Genomic DNA, 23,196 nt, shown 5'->3' with positions numbered 1-23,196 from the left:
ATATACATACATATATATACATATATATACATATATATACATACATATATATACATACATATATATACATACATATATATACATACATATATATACATACATATATATACATACATATATATACATACATATATATACATATATATACATATATATATATATATATATATATATATATATATATATATATATATATATATATATATATATATATATATATATATACATACATATTTATACAGACATACATATTTATACATACATACATATTTATACATACATACATATTTATACATACATATATATATATATATATATATATATATATATATATATATATATATATATATATATATATATATATATATATATATACATATATATACATACATATTTATACATACATATATATATATATATATATATATATATATATATATATGTATATATATATATATGGGAGAATGTACGAAAAAACAACAACAGACGAGGACAGGTGGTGTAAATAACAAAAGGATGTATTAGTATGATGCTCGGGAATACGGAATACATACATATATGTACATATATATGCAGAAATTCCATACTGTGTACTCCGTGCAAGCTATGAACACACTAACTGTCTCTCTCTCTCTATCTCTCCCTATCTCTCTCTCTCTCTCTGACTCTCTCCCACCTTCCTCTCCTTCCTCAACCCACTGATGTAGCCAAGTATTTCCTCTATAGTAAGAGGGTATCTATCCCTCTATCATACTCTAATCTCTCATCTGACACGTGGCCACTTCTCTTGGATCCACTTCCTCTCTCAGCTGAGAGGTCTTTGTCTTTCAAGCTACTTGGTGACCCCATAAGTGCTGGTGCCATGTAAAAAGCTTCCAGTACACTCTGTGAAGTGGTTGTCATTAGGAAGGACATTCAGCCATTGGAACCATGCCAAAGCAGACAATTGGAGCCTGTTGCAGCTCTCCAGCTTGCCAGCTCTTGTCAAACTGTTCAACCCATGCCAGCATGGAAAATGGACGTTAAATGATGGTGGTGGTGGTGATGATGATGATGAAACAATAACGAATGTGATCCATGATAGAATGGAAAAGTGGACATTAAATGATGAGGGGGATAAGGAATAAATTAATGAAGCTAATTAAAAAATCATCAATTATCACCCATGTTCCATGCTAGATTGGGAAATATTTATTTTTATAGATTAACCAGATAAAGAAAAGCAATGTATATCACATTTGCAGATCTCCCAGACCAAGAAGATTGATGCAGTTGATGTTCAGTTTAACTGAAGGTCAATGACTGCTTCCCCAAAATATGGGCAAGTTAAGATTTCTAGAAGATTGCAGAAGATTGATTGGGGAAATGTGTTTCATACATGATCTTGTGGAAGGAAGCATCCATCATTGATAAGACCAAGGAAGGTTGAAGTCATGTGAGCTGGTGGGCATGATACTGGAGAGGATGGGGATTTATACCCCCACTAGTAATATAAACAAGAGTGCATTTTGCATCAAATGCCACTATGACAGTTTCTCTCATAGTATCTATTGCAGTATAGTTTGTTCTAACAGAACATCCATGTTTAAATGGGGATAAATATTACCTCTCAGTATTAATACTGCTTCTGTTGCTTATATATATTTTTGAGGATATGAGAGGAAGAGAGACAGACATATCAGGTAGATCAGGGTAGAGGAGTTATGCACCTTACTAGTTCTGAAACAGATGTGACATAACATTAGTAAAGTCAGGTTTTTAGAGAATCAGTAATTATTAATTACAGCTGAAGCAAGTTATTAATTCAATGGTAGTCAATTAATATTGAGTTTGTGTTTTTTACTTACCGTATTTCTAAGTAATTCAATGAACAACTCATTGAAGAAACGAGACCAAAGTCAGTAACATTTAACCGTATCTGGGTATTTTGTTGTACATTTATAATCCAAATGCACTTAACAGGTCTACTTAATATATCTGGATAATCTGGAGACATCAGCACCCCTTCCGAAGCAGTAAATGTTCCTCCACATGCTATAAAATATAAAGAAATGTAATTGAAAAAAATATAATGTATTATAAAAGTAACAAATCTAACCACAAAATCAAAACAGAAGCTTCTCTTTTGTCCATCTTCAACTTGGAAGTAAGAGATAAGTATGATTCAGCCAGAATGAGACAACTGGGTGTGGCTGTTTGACGCTGACAATTTGGCACAGCTTTTTGGATCCAGGCAATTTGGCATGGCTTACTGGACAAAGAACCCTTTTTGGCAACAACACTTTATGGCACTAGAAGCAAATGCACATACATACACACATGCACATGTGAAGAAATATACATATATAGATAGAGAAAGGGGAAAGAGAGGGAGAGGGAAGCATTGCAAGTTACTAATTGAACATGATTGACATAAACACTTACCTTCTCCTTGTACACATACAGAGAAATATGTTCACACACACATCCGTATCTATAAAAGGCAAGATGTGTGTGTGTGTGTGTGTGTGTGTGTGTGTGTGTGTGTGTGTGTGTGTGTGTGTGTGTACGGGAATATAATTTATGCACATCCACAAATTAGCATGCATGTTGCTCCAATTTTAGGAGGACATTCGTCATGACCCTATCTGTATTTGCGTCAACTTTTTCTCTCAGAGGCACCTGCATATAGCTGTGAAAATCGATTTTCAACCATAACTTTTAACAATTTTCAAGTCGGAGAAAAAGCTAGCATTGTTTACAAACAGGAGTTAAGTCTCCTTCTAGCAACACGCATGTTTTTAAGACTTTTGTTGTTTTTTTTTTCCATCGAGGAAAAAAGTGTTTTGTTGATATACGGGCAACACACACACACACATACGAACATGTATGCATACAAAAAATATGTATGCAATTGGTGTACATACGTGTGTGTGTGTGTGCGTGTGTGTGTGTTGCCCATACATATATATATATAGATAGATAGATAGATAGATAGATAGATAGATAGATAGATAGATAGATAGATAGATAGATAGATAGATAGATAGGGTGATAAATTGAATATTAATTCAATTTAAAACCAAGTGGCCTAGCATATAAAAATATCTGAAAATTCAGAAAAAATTGTATTACACGTGTATAAGGGATGACTACTAGGTGGACATCCAATATGCTAGAAAGAGGTCATCAATGACCCAACCACAAAGAAAAATAATGTTCTCCAGAAAAATTTCGCAAAACGCCAGAACAGGACAAAATGAGAAATATACAGAATAAAGAATTATCTATGGACTGCTGCAGCTTCGAACATTAATGTTTTACTTACGTAACATCCATGTTTTCATACATATATATATATATATATATATATATATATATAGTTAAGACTTAGTTGTGATCTGAACATAACCGCTTCTCACACAGAGAATCAGGAGCCCTTTTGGTCATTCTATTTTCTTTGCTGGAAGGGTTCCTAACCCATGGGCAAAGAGGGGTTAGATGATGGCGGTGGTGTTTTCTAAGGGCTGGCATGTGTAACCTGATCAGCTCTGCCAATCAAACTCCCAACCCATGCATTCCAGTTGCAACACTAATTCAGCCCAAATTTGACGTCGATGTTACTTAGTTTGGTTTGAAATAAAGAACTTGATTAGCTTAATAATCCCAACTTAATCCCGGGCAAAGCCGGGCTATACTGCTAGTAAGCACAATGAGAGAGAGAAAGAGAGAGAGGGAGAGAGAGATTAAAATGTCTGTTGTCAGGTAAGTCAGCATTGAATCAGCAATAAGAAATAGGTGATGCAAAAGCAGATATGCCAAAATGTTTCATACTCTTCTTTGCCAACAAGGGAAGATAGGTATATAGAACAGTCTCTTTTCATGTGTCTCACCCACAAGGACACATGAAAATATTCTGTTAAGAAATACAATTCCAGCGGTCTTTCAGTAAATTTCAGTCTGTACAAGCAAATTTTAACTCGCACTCTTCTTTAAGTGTTGGATGTTGATTGTTAACACAGTAAGTAGAATCCAGATTTTTGACCAGAAGTGCTGCTGCATGACATAGAAAGAGCACTCAGGCAAATAGCCGTCAAACAACTGGTTACCAACTGAGCAGACAGACAAGCAGAAATCAATCATAAAACATTGAAGTGCTGCATAACCACTTAGAGTGGTCAAGTCTCCTGTTATAATCAATGTCTTGGCGACAATAAAAAATAACCAAACAAACAAAAAAAATCAAACTAAGAAAAAATCCAGTTTTGTCAATGTGAAAGTATAACATGAATAGGTTACAGCTAGGGCCAGCCTATCTTTTTAGAGTTATTTATGATTGTGTTATTATTTTTTTCTTTAAGATAGCAGTGTATGATTTTTAGAAGACTTGGGTCAAGCAAGTTAAGCAACTGCATAGAAATTCCATCATTATCTATTTCATAAATTCTGTGCATGGGGTTAATTATACTATCAATGCTGCAACTATTTTTGTATGATGTCAGAGAAGTTTATAATTGTGATCGTTTGTAGTTAATATATAGAATAGTCCTACAACTAGGGTTAGTTAAGACTAATTAATCGCATGGTATTAGTTATCTTTAGCATCATAGCCATCATAATAGCATCACACCATTTCAACAGGAAAAGGGTGCAATTGTATGACAGTTTTCCAACCATCACCTCAAGAAAGAACATGTTATACAGGAGACTGTTGGAAAAGTAAGGATAAAATATCCTGTGATCTTCATTGGAAACCCACACTTAGACATACAGGTATCAGCAGACCAAGGAAAGTGTATGTCAGTCAACTTGAAGAAGACACTGGATATCAAGTTAAAGATATAATAGCTACAATGGAAGACCAGGATATCTGGCATCTGGCATGGAAGTGTTGCATTGGTTTGAGCAAGTCACCCAACTGAATAGGTTAGACAAGACAGACATACATGCACATATGAATGTGCATGTACACATGTGTGTGTGTGTGCCCACGTGCGCACACACTCTTTTCTCTTTATCATTTGCCTAACTTCTTTTCATGTCCATATATTCATCGATTTATCAGCATAACTCCTAACCTGCATATACTTACCTCCAGTGATAAGTCAAAGGTGTAAAAAAGCAGCAAGTATTACAACTAAAAAGTATTACCATTTGTATTGTTGATAACTCCATAGATCGCTCTGAATCCACTGAAACCAACTGAACCATCTGCCTTAAATATCACAGTGATTCTGTTTGACGATGATGTAAAAGCTGGTGGAATTCTGCTACCACAATATCTAAAAATAGAAATTAATAACAGAAGAAGTGGTGGTAGTAGCAGCAGCAGCAATATTAATAGTAGCAGTAATTTCTAGCATAAATACAAAGCCAGAAATTTACAAGGAGTAGTCAAATAAACTGAGTGCAGTACATGATTGATATTTTGTATATGGGCTTTAAAAAGGTGAATGATAGTAAAGTCAGATGCAACATGTATTGAACTTAATATCAATAACAATAATAGACTACAAGAACAAAAACTAAATTTGAAGGTCCCTCAGATAAATCTTCCATAAGTGAGAACTCTAAAAGTATTTCTTCTTGGAAATTTATGCATTCTTAGGAAGACCTTATCAATTCAGTACAGACATAACAGTGTGGTTAAGAAGTTTGTTTTGCAACTATGTGGTTCCAAGTTCAATGGCTAAGCAAGACATCTTGGATAAGTGCTATAGCATCATTTGATGAATCAAAAACTTGTAAGTGAAACTTGTCAGTTGAAAATTGCACAGAATCTCAGTCTGTGTATTTATGTATTTGCACACATACACATGTGAAAGGATACTAAATGTGAAGAACGCTTTGGAGAAAGGTCTTCCCAATATGTACCCAAAAGATGGACCAATCATCCAAATTGACAGTAGTATGATAGATAAAGCAATCAAGGATATGAAAAGCAGGAAAATCATTGGTCCATCAGGAATCACAGCTGAAGTGTCTAAAATATCTGGCAGAGTAGGATGTAGCTTAGTCGCCTGTTTAGCCAATTAAGTTGTACAAGTAGATGTCACACCCAACAAGTGTAGCAGCATTATAGTCAGTTGTCATAAGAGTAAAGTAGATGCCTTAGATAAAATTATAGACATATAAAATTGTGGGACCAAGTCATGAAAGTTAAAAAGGGAGTCTAATTGATAAAGAGTAGAATTAGACTAGGTGGGATGCAGTTTGATTTTGTACCAAAGAGGAGTACTATGGAAGCAGTTTTCCTAGAAGGCAACTGCAGAAGAAATATCTTGTTAGAAATAAACGAATTGCATTTGGCATTTGTTGCCAAGGAGAAAGCTTTCAACAGAGTCCTTTACTCATGTGTCTCTAAGAAGCTAGATGTAGACAAATGACTTGTTAGGGTCAGACAAGCCAGGTATAGGGGGTGCTGTCAGTAGTGATAGCTGGCTTTGAGTACAACAATTAATTTAGTGTACAAGATCAAGTCCGCTAGAGATTAGTATTCAGTCTCTTCTTATTCCACATCATAAGAGATGCATTTAAGACCGGCAGCCTTGAGAACTACAATATGCCAATGACCCCATTCTTATAATAGAATCTGTAGCAGAATTGGAAAAGAAATTTGAGGTGTGGAAGCAAAACCAGGAATCAAAGAGCCTTAAAGTTAACCTAACAAAGAACAAAGATGTAGTTAGCAAGAAGATGGCTAAGACTCTTTCCATCAGGTAAATGGCTCTGCTCAATACGTTGGAGAGGTGTTGGAATAAATTCCATATTTTGTACCCAGGTTTATTAGCCAGGGGGAGGCAGATAAGAAAAAATTGGCCAATGTTCTGCACCGTAAGGACCAAAGACTTGAGGTATTTCGTGTTGCAAGACAGTGTGTGAGAGAGAATCATGATGTCATAGGAGAGAAATGTGTCCGCATGGATGATGGTTCACTTGCACTAAATGAGGCTGCAAAGAGAGAGGTTTGGAGATGCCACTATGAAAGGTTGCTTAATAAAGAGAATGAATGGGAGAAAGAGAGTCTGCCGAATGTTGACCCAACAGAGGGACCAGCTATCCGAGTTGACAGTACCTTGGTAGATAAAGTAATTAAGAGTATGAAGACAGGGAAGGCCCCTAACCCATCAGGAATCACTGCAGATATGCTCAAAATATCTGGCAGTGTCGGCTATAGCCTAGTCACCTGTATAGTTAACCAGGTGATATACGAAGGAATCATACCCAATGACTGGTGTAGCAGCACCATAGCCAACTGCTACAAAGGTAAAGGTGACGCTTTAGATACAAATAATTACAGAGGTATAATGAAAGTCACGGAGAGGGTCATAGCCCAACTAATTAGGGAGAGAGTCAGTTTAGATGAGATGCAGTTTGGGTTCGTGCCAGGGAGAAATACCTAGGTAACGATAAACCTCTGTACATGGCTTTCATTGACATGGAAAAAGCCTTCAACAGGGTCCCCCGATTCCTTATTTCGTGGTCAATGAGGAAACTAGGGATAGATGAATGGTTAGTGAGAGCTGTGCAAGCCATGTACAGGGATGCTGTCAGTAAGGTGAGGGTTGGCAACGAGTACAGTGAAGAATTCTGGGTAGAGGTAGGGGTCCACCAAGGTTCAGTCCTCAGCCACCTCCTACTTATTATAGTCCTCCAGGCAATCACAGAGGAATTCAAGACAGGATGCCCCTGGGAGCTCCTCTATGCTGATGACCTTGCTCTAATTGCTGAATCATTATCAGAACTAGAGAAGTTTCAGGTGTGAAAGCAAGTATTAGAATCGAAGCGCCTTAGAGTCACCCTAGCTAAAACCAAAGTCCTAATAAGTAGGAAGGCAGACAAACCACAAATCCCTTCAAGTAGATGTCCCTGCTCAATCTGTAGAAAAGGCATAGGTAGAAACTCTATAAGAAGTACCTAGTGTAAGCTATGGACACATAAGAGGTGCAGCAATATCAAAGGAAAGCTAACTGGGAAGATAGTTTTTGATAAAAAAAATGAACCTTAGTACTTGACTGATATTTTATTGACCCTCAAAAGGTGAAAAACAAAATTGACCACAGCATAATTTGAACTTCAAATGTAAAGATCCAGACCAAATGCTACAAGGTATTTGTCTGATATAGAATTAAGTCTGCTAATTGACCACCATATATGTAGTTTAGTTCCTAATGCTGAAACTGATTTAAATGTTTAGCTGCCAATGCCCCACTTCATATCATTGTAAGGAGATAATTATAATAATTTTAACAATTTACTAGTTAATTGGGATTAAGAATAACAATACAAATTTATTAACTCAGCAGTTTAAGTTTAATGAAACACTATCTTCCTATGGTCTTACAGCTTTTAACTGTGATATGAAGTGGGCAACTAAGCATTCAAGTCAGTTTCGGCACTAGGATATAAACTACATATATTTCATGCCCTTTAAGTAAAAGCCATACAAGTAAGAGTGTGTATGTGAGAGAGAGAAAGGGAGACAGACAGACAGACACACACACACACACACACACACACGCACACATACACACACACACACACACACACACACACACACACACAGCCAAAGAAAGAGCAAGAAAGAGAGAAAGCGAGCATGCAGGCATGTACATGTAATGCTTTTCAGTTCTTACTTTGGTTCATTACTGGATTTCCCTCCATCAATGATTTTGACATAGTCATGGTTACATGATTCATGACTTTCAAGTGCAAATTCTGTGAATACCAATGTTATTAACAGCTGGGGATCCACAATAATATTCCAGGTGCATTGTATTCCATTTGGATAAGAATTACCTTTCAGAGGACTTGCAACTGTACCCAATGGTCCTGTCAGAACACCACCACAACCTTCAAAAAGAAATCCAATAATATAGAATAATTTTGCAGACACTATTGAGGAATTTTTCTAACTGATTGCATTTCTTTGTAACCTAAGTCTAATATCTTTCTATAGATAATTTCAAGTTTAAATATTAAACCTTTCACTACAAAATTAAATTTCCTGAATATTCCAGTAGAACTGGTATTTTCTGGAAGTCACATTGCCTCTATAAACCTGACATATCTCAACAGAAAATAGTTTCAAACATGACATTCCTTAACAAAGATAGACTGATATATAAAACTGCTTAAAGGTAATGAAATTTTGAGTGGATGTGTATGCTTTTCCAAGTAAAAGAGTTAACTGCTATGCACTCATGCAATATAAAGTCAATTACTTCATTTACTTTTTATTATAAAATGAACCCATTATTCTGCAAAGTGATTAGTGATTAGGCGCAGGAATGGCTGTGTGGTAAGTAGCTTGCTTACCAACCACATGGCTCCGGGTTCAGTCCCACTGCGTGGCATCTTGGGAAAGTGTCATCTACTATAGCCTCGGGCCGACCAAAGCCTTGTGAGTGGATTTGGTAGACGGAAACTGAAAGAAGCCTGTCGTATATATATGTATATATATATATATATATGTGTATATATATATATATATATATGTATATATATATATATATATGTATATATATATATGCGTATGTGGGTGTTTGTCCCCCCAACATCACTTGACAACCGATGCTGGTGTGTTTACGTCCCTGTAACTTAGCGGTTCGGCAAAAGAGACCAATAGAATAAGTACTAGGCTTCCAAAGAATAAGTCCTGGGGTCGATTCGCTCGACTAAAGGCGGTGCTCCAGCATGGCCGCAGTCAAATGACTGAAATAAGTAATAGAGTAAAAGAGAGAGAAAGTGAACAAAAAAAAAGTCATGGTAGCAATAGCTTTGTAGTCTTGTCAAGGACACAATCTCTCAAGAACTGGTACCACAATAAGATGCATTAAGTACATTTTGTGAAGTGGTTGAAGAGAGGAAGAACACCCACTCGTAGAAAACATGCCAATAATGGAACATATGCATGAGACATACAAGGTGGTATCAAAAAGTTCCTGGACTAGTTCTGTAGCATGCCAACAGATGGCAGCACATGGTTGTGTGTACAGTAAGAACTAGCAGTGACCTACCAAATGATATCACTATGTTTACTTTGCAAGTTGTGAAATTTATGTTTTTGTGATCACGTGTTATGTTGTAATCGAAGATTTTGTCAAGAACAGGAACAAAGAGCCAATGTGAAATTTTGTGTTAAACTTGAGAAGTCTGCTACAGAGACATTGAGCATGCTTCAGCAAGCTTATGGTATTGAAGCAAGTGTTTCAAGTGGCATGGATGCTGCAAAAATGGAAGAACATCCCTAGAAGATAATGAGCAAAGTGGAAGACCTGCGTTACCTCCAGAAATGTAGTACTGTGCACCTAGAATTCATCTTTCAGGGCCAGACCATCAATCGAGAGTCTTCCTGTGACATTTTGAAGTGTTTAAGAGAGTTACATTCAGCAAAAGTGATCTGATCTGTAGAGCACAAAGAATTGGATCATTCATGATGACAATATACCATGTCATCGAGCTCTCTTCACTTGTGAGTTTCTCATCATAAACAACATAATCTCACTTCCATACTCACCAGATTTAGCACTTGCGGATTTCCATCTCTTCCCAAAGATGAAAATGCAGCTCAAAGGTCATTATTTTAACACTATTATTGAGATCAAGAGTGAATTGTAGAAGGTTCTTGACTCGCTTACAGAAAATGACTTCCAGGCTGGATTCCAAAAGTGACAGGAATGTCGAGACCGGTGTATTGCTGTGTAAGGTGACTACTTCAAAGGAAATGATGTTAAAAATTAGGTAACTAAGTTATTTTTTATTAAACATAACTAGTCCTGGAACTTTTTGATACCACCTTGTAATCCTCAATATGTCTGACTGGGTAACCATGTATCTCCTCTACAGCAAAACACTTGTTCCTATCCCTCTGTCACACTCTACTTCTCATCACCTGACACAAGACCACCTCCTCTACTGCCCCTCTCTCAAAGTATCTTTCATCTTGCAAGTTACTTGGTGACCCCACCAGTGCTGGTGCATCCAGTCCACACTTTAAAATGTAAAGTGGTTGGTGTTTTGAAGGATATCCAGCTGCAAAAACCATGTCAAAACAGGCCTGGCTAGTGCTGGTGCCACGTAAAAAGAACTCAGTCCACTCTGTAAAGTGATTAGTGTTAAGAAGGGCATCCAGCTATAAAAAAAACCCTGCCAAAGCAGACAGTGAAGCCTGGTGCAGTCTTCTGCCTATCCAGCCCATCAAACCATCCAGCCCATGCCAGCATAGAAAATGGACATTTAATGATGATGATGGCAATGTTTAGGAGGGCAGTAACACCTGACTAGGTCTATGATGATCTACCCAGTTCATACCAGTATTACTGCATATTAATGATTATCACAGTTCTTTATCTTCCTTTTTTAAAGTTCAACTTCTAGTGGTCAATTTTCATGTATCTTCATAGGTCTCCTGTATCTTCATAGGTCTCTCTCTTTCATAGGTTCCCTCTACTACAAGGGATCAACACGTCTTTATACAACTGACATCTCCTATATGCATCTCATGCCTATACCCATACCCATACCAGTGCAGACATCTGGTTCCTCTTACATCAAGCTTTTCTTTCTGACATTCATGTACACTAACATTACACATCTAACAAACCATTATTTACTTCATTTCTCATGGACAGCTAATCTTCTTTGTAATAGCCTGAAGGATTCTAATAAGCAGGTGAGGGATAAGACCTGAACCCTGACGGACCCCTATCTATATATTAAATTAATTGCTGAACTTATTACTCAGGTAGGAAGGCTCTGAAAGGGGTCTCAAGAAGTAGTGTCCCTGACTTCCTGAGCTAGTTTTCCATCACATTTCTTAAAAATCGTGGTAGAGGCCTTGGTCCAGGGACCACTCATGTCAGAAAACTGAGGTTGGGAGCATGCTCCCTGTAGAAAATCCAGCTCTGAGAAAGCCTCATGATAGCAAAGGAGAATGGGCACCAGCCAGCCCAAAGGTTAGGGTGGGCTGCACCAGCCTACTTCAAAAAGGAAGGTGCAAACCTTCATCCTGGGTTGTGCAAGCATGATATGCCTTATGATGACCAATGGCCTGAGGAGAAGCTTGGGGTGAGGTTGGGAAGTTAGAATGTGGGCAGTCTGTGTGGAAGGGGAACTGAGGTATATGAGGAATTGAGGAAGAGGAGGGTAGATGTGTGCTGTGAGGAGGCTAGGTGGAGGGGCCAGGGTGCAAGATTTTTGGGGGTCAAGGAAAGAAGGTACAAGTTGTGATGGTCGGGAAATAGCAAGAGGACTGGAGGTGTGAGAGTTTTGGTGAATGAAGAAATCAGTGAGAAGGTGGTGGAGGTCAGGAGAAAGAGTGACAGAGTGATGACAGTAGTGTTAGCATTTGAGGAAGAAGTGGTGAGGGTAGTTTGTGGGTATTGTCTGCAAAGTGGAAGAAGGATCGCTGAGAAAGAGCAATTCTTGGATGAAATGGCGAATGAGTGGGACTTAGAAAAGGTAGATGAATTGGTTTTGGGCATGGGTTATTTTAATGGACATGTTGGAAAATGACTCCAGGGTTTTGAGGGTGTGCATGGGGGAAACAGAATTGGGGAGAGAAATTTGGAAGGAAGGAAGGATGTTGGAGTTTTGTGATGAGAAAGAGTTGTGTGTGGTGAATACATAGTTTAGGAAAACGGAGAAAAGGAAGGTGACTTTCAGTGCAGGAGGGAATGAGACAGAGATTGATTTCATGCTGGTTGGCAGGAAAAACAGAAAATATCTGAGAGATGTGAAGACAATACCAGGAGAGTTGCAGCACAGGTTAATGGTTTCTGACTTGGATAAGGGGAAAGTTAAAAAGTGTATGAGAAAGGGAACAGTTGAGAGGAGAATGGTGTGGAAACTGAATGAAGAAGAAACAAGAGCAAGGTTTGAGGAGAGAGCTGAGGAGTTGGTAAGCATTGATGCACCGGATTTGCAGAAGTCTTTTAAAGAAGGGGTACCAAAAGCATTTGATGAAGTGTGTGGAAGGACGAAAGGTATGAGAGATTGAAGAGATACATGGTGGTGGAACGAAGAGATGAGGGATGCAATAGCAAGGAAGAAGGAGGCACGCAAAGCTTTATGTAATAATAGAACTGAGCAAATGAAAGCCAGGTATAATAGCATGAAGAATCATGCAAAGAAGGTGGTTGCAAGATCTATGAAGAAGGAGATTGAGGAGAGGTTGAGCGTGCTGGATGAGAACCCAGATAGTGTGTTTAGATTTATTAAATCAATGAAAAAAGATGGAAGAGATGTTGAAGAAGATGCATGAGGGGGAGTGATGGAAGGTTGAATTTTAGTGAGAAGGACAAGGGAAGAGTTTGGAAGGAGCATATGGAGGGAATTATGAATGAGGAGAATGAATGGGATCAGAGCGTGGAAGTTGATGTGGTGGAGGGGCCAGTGGAGAGGGTTAGTTGGGAAGAAGTAGTGGAGGCAATGAAGGAAATGAAAACAAGAAAGGCAGCTGTCCATTGGAAGTAAGTGTGGAAATGATAACTGCAAGTGTGGAGATAGGGATTGTTGTGGTGATGGAGCTCTGCCAGAGTGTGCTGGATGGAAGAGGAATGCCAGATGATTGGGCACTAAGTGTGGTGGTACCGATCTTCAAGGGAAAGGGAGATGTGATGAGTTGTGGGGAATATAGGGGAGTGAAGTTATTGGAGTATGCAATGAAGATAGTGGAAAGGGAGTTGGAGAGGAGAATTCAGAAAGGGGTGGATGTGGATGAGATGCAATTTGGTTTTATGCCAGGAAGGGGGACAATAGATGCAGTGTTCATTGTAAAGAGATTGCAAGATAAGGAGAAGTTGTACATGTGCTTCGTTGATCTGGAGAAGGCATTTTACAGGGTCCAAGGAAAGTGATTGAGTGGGCATTGAGAAAGAGAAGTGTACTAGAGGTAATAGTGAGTGCAGTGATGAGTTTGAGCGGGTAAAGACAAGAGTTAGAATTGGATCAGAGCTGTCGAAGGAGTTTGCAGTGAAAGTTGGTGTGCATCAGGAATCTGTGTCATCACCATTGTTGTTTGCAATAGTGGTTGATGTGGTGATGGAGAGTGCAAGAGAGGGACTGCTAATGGAGATACTGTATGTGGATGACCTTGTTCTGATGAGTGAGACAATGGAGGGATTGAAGGAGAAATTTTGGAAATGGAAGGAGGCGTTTGAAAGCAAGGGTTTGAAGGTAAACCTCGGGAAGACAAAGGTGATGGTGAGTGGGGCGGAAGGAGAAATGTTAGTGAGTAAGGAGGGTTCATGTGGTGTATGTGAAAGGAGGCCAATGGCAAATGTTGTGTTGTGTATGAGATGTGAGAAATGGATTCATGGTAGATGTACAAAATTGAAGAAGGTGACCCCAAGACTGGCAAGAGAGTTTATTTGTGGAAGATGTGAGAAAGGAGATGGAGGGCTGGCGGAACCAGTGGAAATGCTATGTGACAAGGTAGAAATGGTGAGAGGGTTGTGTTATTTGGGAGATGGGGTGGATGTAAGCGGTGGATGTGAAGCAGCTGTGACAGCAAGAGTGAGACTTGATTGAGTGAAGTTCAGGGAATGTGGAGCGTTGTTATATGGGAAAAGGTTCTCATTGAAGATGAAAGGAAGGGTCCATAGGAGTTGCGTGAGAGCTGCAATGCTGTATGGGAGTGAGACATGATGTCTGAGGGAGAGAGAGATGGCAATTTTGAGAAGGACCAAGAGAAAAATGGTGAAAGAAATGTGTGATGCGAGGCTGTTTGATAAGAGGAGGACTGAGGACTTCATGGGGATGCTGGGGTTGGAGGAATTAGTGGAACAGCTGGCAAGGGTGAATGGAGTGCAGTGGTATAGGTATGTGTTGAGGAGGGACAAGGAGCATGTTCTGAGAAGGGTGCTTGAGTTTGAGGTAAATGGACTGCAAAAGTGAAGTAGACTGAGGAAAAAGTTGAGGGGACAGGTGGAGGAAGAGATTGGGAGGGTTGGCTTGAGAAAGGAGGATGCCCCAAATAAGGCGAGATGGCGAGATGGTGTGAGGACAGTTGCTATGGCATTGTGGTAGATCCAGTCACCCTTCTTAACAGGGACAAAACCTAGATTTAAAACACTGGATGATGATGATGATGATTACTGACTCTTACTTTGTTGACTGTACCTCTGTACATAGCTTGTTGAGGTGTATAAAATTATTGGATCTCTTAACTAGTATAATCCAGTTAAGTCACCATCTGCTGCCCAATTCATTGCCCTCTCATTTATTATCCTTTCTCCTATTCACTGTGCTCATGTGTGGCTAGGTATGATATTTGATCTGTCTGCATAAAATCCCACCACCATCACAATTCATAAGTAACAGAGATGGCATCAGATGAGTCAATTTCCAATACTCTCTGCCATGTGACTTAGTTGATATCTACCATACTCACTCAGCATCATATATTTCTGTTGCTTTTATTCGCATGCTTTCTCTCTCTCTCTCTCTCTCTCTCCCCCCCCCCACTGTGTTATTATGACATATCTATTGCTCTCCCCTTAGGAAGCTCATGCTGTTATCTACCCCTCCAACTACCAATGTGTAGCTATCATTGTCTCACATCCATTTCTCCTTTGCATACTATCCCATCACTTTTACCTCCCATCACACTCCATAAAAATAATTTCAATAAAATAATTCATTTCTTGAGTTCTGTTATTGCATCTACTACAGACACCATTTTTCTTCTTTGTTAATCTGCTTGTTATCTCACTGCATCTCTTTTGTACACGCATAATTTACATTGGGTCTGTATTAATATTTCTATAAAATTTGCACATAGAGAATCCTTAAAAATTAAATTTTAAGAATAAGAAAAATTCAAAGTTACCAACCTGCATCATTTGTGGTATAATTTGCTCTAAAACCCAGACTTTCTGAGCCACCTTTGAACTCAATTCTCATTTGTCCTTGTGCAGTTATTGCAGGAGGGAGGTTAACATAATTACAATATTTGCCTAGTAGAGGAGAGGTCTTGGAAGGTCCTTGTCGAATCTGGAAATATTTAATTGAAAATTATTAAATAGTTTGCTTTTCTTTAAATATTTTCTCACCTAAAGTATCAAATAACTTCTGATGGGCGGCATTTACAATCCAGTTTAAATTTTCGATTGAAGCCAACCCACTCTAGTTGAGGTTGGAAAAAGATGAATGTTATATATTCCCACTTCCCTCTACTTTAAATTATATAGATATCATACTTAAATGCTTAAAAGAAATCACTATTAATTCAACAATGCACTCTTTTCTGAAACAAAATCTTCAGTATTTTTCTTTTTTTTTTAGTTAAGTATTTAGTATGAGGAATTTAAAGTTCCATATGGTATTTACCTGGACATTATCCTTAGAAGGTCTTTTTTTTTCCTATTTAGAACTTTAAAATATTTACAAAACAGCTAAGAAAAGTGCACGTGTACATGTGCGCATGAGCACACACACACACACACACACACACACACATACACGCACACTGAAAGCTTTTCTCTACAGAAGCTAATTAATTTCCAGAAGTTTGTGTCTGAGTCTGAGAGGTGTAAAGTTTGTTTCAAGTTTAGAAGGTGAATATGGTAAAGATGTAATTTGTTTATTAACAATAGAAAGAGACTCAATCAGAACAACTTTTTTATTATAAACGTAGTCCAACAAACAGGGATGTAGTAAGACTTTAGATAACAATCATTTGTTGACAACCAAAAGGCATCAAGTTACATTAATACAGCTAGCAATGTCAGTATAAAAAATACTCATGCTCAACTGAAGATACTAGAAAAATTTTGTTAGCTAATTGGCAAAATTACAGAACCATCATTATCCTTTAACGTCCACTTTCCATGCTGGCATGGCTTAAACAGTTTGATTGGAACTGGAAAGTCGGAGAGTTGCACCAGGTTCCAGTCTGATTTGGCATGGTTTCTACAGATGGATACCCTTCCTAATGCCAATGAATAAAACTAGAAGTATTTTACTTGTTGCTGTTTAGCCTTAAGTTGTCCCTGATTGAGCAAACATGACCAAAAACACTCCAAGCATGACTTTGTTTTGTTTATTTAGGGTTTTTTTGTAGGCATAGTATATCTAGCAGCATTATCTAAAGTGTTATCCTTCCATTTTAAAACGGTGGGGTGTAATTTGAGGGTGATTTTGTTATTATTTCTAGCATATGTTCTGACCATATAAATGATTCCATTTTAGTTTGCAGTATAAAAGTTAATGTCTGTAGAGGAAGGTATAATTCATGAATACTGTACATGAATGCTATAAAGGAATTTGATAGTTAAAAATAATGTCTTTTCATATACATGTTCCGGTTTCTTATATTAGAATAAGGCCACAAATCAGTAAAGGAGAACATGATCAATTAAGCTGAACCAACACATGACTAACTCTTCTTTTATGAACCTATAGGGATGAAACATAAAATTTGTTTCCATAGTACTTGAAATCAGAATGTAGAAGAACAGAATAGACCTACAGAATAGGCATTCAGTTAGCACTCTACTTACCTTTTACATGTAATTATTACCTTATACATTCTATAATTATTGTCCCTGTTTACACCATCATAGGTTCTCTGAAAGAATTCCAACTTGCCTGGTTTACAAATAAACCTGTTACAGCTGCAACACTCCAGTGAAATCTTTGGGTACTAAAGAAATGTTCTTTAACTTAAGCATTTTACAACTTCCAAAACTATTGTAAAATGAAACATTTATTAATCTTTGAAGTTAGAAGATAACCAAACACCAGACCAAACTAGACTAAATGCTTGTTTGATATTGAACTCCATTTTCTTTGGTTCTGGATTCAAATCCTACCAGGATTAGCTTTGCTTTTATTTCTTTTGCCAGGTCAGATTGGAGCCTGGTCCAGCCTTCTGGCTCGCCAGTCCTCAGTCAAACCGTCCATCCCATGCCAGCATGGAAAGCGGATGTTAAATGATGGTGATGATGATTTATATACTGAAATCAGTTCATACAAATATATATAATTTATTACAAATTTGTGATTTTGTTCTAATACAACCAATTATTCATTTTTAAGCTATATAGCATTAGTAAAACTAAGAAACCTTATGTTAGCTATTGTCAACAAAAGAAAATGTTTTGCATGTTAATTGAATACTATTAGATACTCCACAGTAGTAGAATATTACATGTCAAGCTGGGACTATATAATAAAAGAGTACTTTCAAAAGTTAAAGTGAAATATCATGAGGATCAGTGAATAAAGCAAATGTGTACAAATATAGAGAATAAATGAGCTGGAAAAGAAGTTGAGTACCAGAAACACTGGGCTTGGGTAATGCAGGAAAATAAATTGACTACAATAGTTCAGATGAGAATGGGAAATACACAAGTCAAAAATACCTAAGTCTAAAATACAGATTGAAGTGATGTCAAAGAAGAAAATCTTCCATGGCAATTGATAACAATTGAATGTTTTCAACTAGTAGGCTGCAATACTGCAGTCAACATCAACAAACAACAGGGACAGTTGTTGCTTATGAATTTTCAAATTGAAAATCTCAGATATAGAATAAAGAAATACTTACTTCAATATAGTTTGAAGTACAATTAGTAGCATTTATATTTTGATCATAATAAGAATATGTTTCAAATATTAGTGAAATCAATTTTGAAGGTTGTTGCCAGATAACATATATGCATATTTCATTTGTATCATTGTCTCCACTTCCTCCATAGAATGGTGTCTGGAGTATTCCTGATGGTTCTCTGTAAGTTCCACCACAAGCTAGAAAAGAATGAACAATCACATACTACTAGAAAGTGTTATAATTAGAGTATTTTTCAGGACAGAGGAAACAAAAGTTTCAAAATTAAGCACAATCTAATATTTTCTGCAAAAAAGAGTATTTTGCTGTTTAGCTTCAGTTTCATGGCATGAAGCAAACAAGAGGTAACACTATCCCTGGACAAGATGTTAGTTTATCACAGATAACCTTCCTGTATCTCTGGTACCTATTCATAATATCTAGGTGAACTGAAGTTATGTAAAATAAAAAATTCTGCTCCAAAACAACCAAACATAATTTGAACTGACAATCCATGAGCATGCAGATGAAACACCTAATTCACTTAGCCATTTCTAATTTCTCTATTTATGGCACTTTTTCTCACATTCTCTTCATGTGTCATGTTCATAGATATTAGTAATTATAAACTTCTATACTCACATCTAAAGACTCATGATTTTTTTTTAAGGAAAGATGCAGCATTTTTGTGTTCACTTCTGCCAGTTCATTTACATTTGACTCTGCTAGTCTCCTGCTCTCCCGAGTTCAGCGATGAGACAGGGTTTTTTTAATCATTAGAAAGGGAGACTGGTTCCTGTGACAACAGGACATTTTATGATCTGTTAATAATATTTTTTTATAAATGGTTGAGCTTAAGATACATATCTTCAACTACATAATTCCAATCTAGCTAATTTTCTTTACTACATGTTGTTCTTGAATTTAGTTAAGGTGGGTGACATCTCTCAACTGGAATCTCTTCATATTCCAGCAGAAACAAACAACCTGCTTTTACTCTGAAAGGCAAACTGTAATTAACTGAAAATGTAAATGAAAGTAGCAAATGTTTTTGCTAAAAGTCTAATAAAAGATATGACTTTCAGTAATATGACAGTACCACTATTGTTTCCTTTTTAGAAATAATAAGTTCAAATTTCTTTTAAGCATTCATCTAAGTTTGTATTGTGCAATTTTATAATCTGATGAATTGTTTAAGGCAGGTAAGCTTCAGTTCTATACTTAGTACGATGGCATTTCATTAGCTATCAAGTGAGTGAGGTTATATCATAAGCTAAGGTAGATTTATGAAACTTCTAAAGTTTAAACTGATACTCCTAGGTAAATAGTCCAACATCCGGATCATTTGATCATTACTTTTCAGGCAATGATTGTAAATTAGTAGTTATATTATTAGGATACTGGACAATTCACTGCCTTAAATCTAAATACTTCATACCAGTCATATACTACTTCTATGAACAAATGTCTTGAAAACATAATCCATAAAACAATTCAGCCAACAAGGAGCCGCTACATGGTCATTCAATCTGCTAGAAACAACAACCAAATCTTCCTAAAAAAAAAAAAACGAAGGAAACATTGACCAATGTACACACACAAAATGATGGGATGATCAGAGTAGGAATAGCTTTGATTGAATATTTTTTTGCTCTTGGATGACATATAGCTGGACAATAAGTGGATGATGCATTGCAATAAAATAAAGAAACTGTGTGAACTGTTGGCAGTTCACAGTCAGCAGTTCACAGTATGCAGTTGATAGAATTGATCATTAATATTGGATTACTGTGTTAGTTTAATATCATACCTACGTTTGTCATAGTACCAAGCACGTTCTTTGTGAACATATTAATTCTGCGAAAGGGTGTTCTAGATAACCATATCCAAATATTTATTTGGGTAATACTATTCTACACCCTTGTGCACATCCCAATGTCATCATAACATTATTGACAAGATATTCAACCCCAAAGACATAACATATTACAACAATGATTCTTGCTCTTATAAATAAGAAAGCTGTCAATCATATGAACACCATCCCATTTGGTGCACCAGTTTCTCCTCCTTTTCACATCTTTAGTTCACGGAAGTAAAACAATAAACACTTCACCCAATGTTTTATCCAGAGAACTTCAACTATCTGGACAGCCATTCTGTCCACATTTTCCCTCGGGTATCAACCAATAGAAATTCGAGATGAACATCAATTGCATTGATCTCACCAGTCTGAAAGAACTGGCACTACTTCAAACTAAAATATATACATAGTTTTATAATGAAACAAAATCCAAATCTTACAAATGAAAAGTTACAAAACTCACCAACTTTCCACTGGGCTCTGAAACCTACGTGGGTATCAGAAAAGTTAGATTTAAAATGTACCCAAATACTATTCTGGTTTGAGAAAATTACTGATGGTTTGGTTTGTCCACAATAGCGACCAATCAAAGGAGAGACTGGTAATGAACCATCGCGAACCTGAAAAACAGAATAAAAACATGATTTTTAGTTAATTGAAAGTTTTCATAGAAATGGAGACTTGACAGAAACAATCTGACAGAAAGTCAAATTGTTTTGAAAGTCAGAATTTACATTACAAATGACAACTTACATCATAAAACATTAACTATTTCTATACAAAATTATTGACCTCTTACTTGGGTACAAGGTCAAAACTTTCATGAGCAGTAACAATCAATTTTATTGACCTTAATAATTAACTGGTATATATTTTATGGACCTGAAAGGATGAAACCTAAAGTAACTTCAACAGGACTTTTATCATTCAGAAGTGGATAAAATAAGTACCTGTTACAAAATTATTGATAAAGAATTGCTAAAATACCGGATTCATAGAAAATTTAATTTGCAAAACAAGAATTGATTAAAACTGATGATGAAACTAATTGATCTGACTAAGCATAAAGCAAATTGCTGCAGTAGAAATATAATCAATTGAACTGACCACAATATATTAATAGGGCTTATATTATCTGTCCAAAAAAAATAATAATGTAGCTTGAGAAGAATTAAAACTTATAACACTGACATTCAGAACTGAATCTAGTCCAGGATTTAGTTTGATGCTCTACAAATTTTGAACTTTTTTTTTCAGCTCTTTAATATAACAAAATTTGATTTCTTACTTTCAGAACAATGCTACAAATTTATAAAGCTGGAGTATAATCAATTGAATATACACCCAAAATATTATGAATACTCATTTAATCGACCCTAAAGGAATGAAAGACAAAAATTCAGACTAGTGGGAATTGAATTCTGAATGTAACTACATACTGCAAGTATGTCCAGTAGATATAACTAATAATGATTTATTTTGAAACAAGGTCAAATATTGAAGTGAGGAGGTATACAATCACTCCAGTTGACCCCAGAAAAATGTTTGTTCTTATGTTACTGACCAACTTCCACTCCAGTGGGAAGTAGAACATGAAGTCAATCTTGGTAGAATGAGAACCAAAAACACACTAAGAGACTAAATAATTTCAAGCTACTACTTCTGCCAACTCTGCAGGCTGAAACTAACAATGAAACCACTAAGCAGTTGCTCAAGTTGCTTTAAAAAACAATGAAATCTTGCTCAAACCACACTGTTCTGTCTTAAAAGGGAAGGGCACACTATATCCTAGGCATACCATGTCTGAGATAAAGATGGAATTTCATAGAAGGAATCATAAGTCTATTTGACTAAGGCTGAACTGAAGCTAACAATTCTCCACCCTACAGAAATTGATTCTAATTCAAATAGTTAAATAAATTCAACTTGAAACTAAAGAAGAAAATATATTTCAAGTTGAAGCAATTGATTTTAACATAATTTTTCTACAAGTAGATGTTCTATATATATTTTATCTCTAGTTATTTCCTTTTAGTCAATAATAATTTATATGATGCAATACATTTTCAGCTCTTTGTGTATTTTTTAATTATTGAGTTAGATTCACTTATATCATAACTAACAATAACCAAGGGCATATGGCATAGTGATTAAGAGCGCAGGCTACTAACCCCAAGATTCCGAATTTGATTCCAAGCAGTGACCTGAAAAGTACCTTAGGAATGAAAACCCAGGTTTGAAATTTCCCCAAGACACCTGATGAAGGCTGGAGAGTATATCAGCCGAAACATTGTGTTAACAAAAACAAGATGAGGACAAATATCTGTCAAATGTAAAAAATGAAAATAATGTAACAATAACTATTTGCACACTATAATGCCTATACATGAATGTATTTACATATCTGTGCATGAGTGTCTTTATGATTGTGAATTTGCACCCACACACATGCACACATGCAATGGGAATGTGCATCAACTGTCAATAAGAACTGCTTTTATATGTTGTAAATAATATAGCTGACATCAACAAAAGTTAATTAACGTGAATTAGCAGCATTTTCAATTTTCAGGACTATCACCATCCTTTTGATCACCATTGTCATTCTGCTCTGACTTTCTTAATATTGTTATCTTCTTCATCTCCACTATTCTCACAACACTATAGTACCAACCTCTTTCATGCCACCTTTATAGCTTCCTTCTACCTGGAACAATTATGTTGAGTTTTAGAAGGGAAATATAAAAGTTCAAAGAAACTATTGGTGTTCTACATTGGCAAAAATACATTAAAGTTTGCA

At 36.6% G+C, this 23,196-nt stretch overlaps 1 protein-coding gene across 1 annotated transcript in view; it reads right to left on the bottom strand.

Annotated features, from left to right (window-relative positions):
- Nucleotides 1-23,196, bottom strand: part of LOC106881670 (cubilin) — a 217,162-nt gene that overhangs the window by 120,780 nt on the left and 73,186 nt on the right. Inside the window, exons 21-26 of the mRNA XM_052967022.2 lie at nt 20,860-21,016; nt 18,533-18,732; nt 15,816-15,975; nt 8,616-8,832; nt 5,131-5,261; nt 1,848-2,034 (exon numbers count right to left, since the gene is read on the bottom strand). Coding sequence (XP_052822982.2) covers nt 1,848-2,034; nt 5,131-5,261; nt 8,616-8,832; nt 15,816-15,975; nt 18,533-18,732; nt 20,860-21,016 — 1,052 coding nt within the window. The remainder of the gene's footprint in view (nt 1-1,847; nt 2,035-5,130; nt 5,262-8,615; nt 8,833-15,815; nt 15,976-18,532; nt 18,733-20,859; nt 21,017-23,196) is intronic.

This window comes from Octopus bimaculoides, chromosome 4 (genome assembly GCF_046866305.1).
Source record: "Octopus bimaculoides isolate indiv1 chromosome 4, ASM4686630v1, whole genome shotgun sequence".
Classification (NCBI taxonomy): Eukaryota; Metazoa; Mollusca; class Cephalopoda; order Octopoda; family Octopodidae; genus Octopus; species Octopus bimaculoides.
Note: the sequence above shows the minus strand (reverse complement) of the source record. Positions and strands in the feature narration are given on the sequence as shown.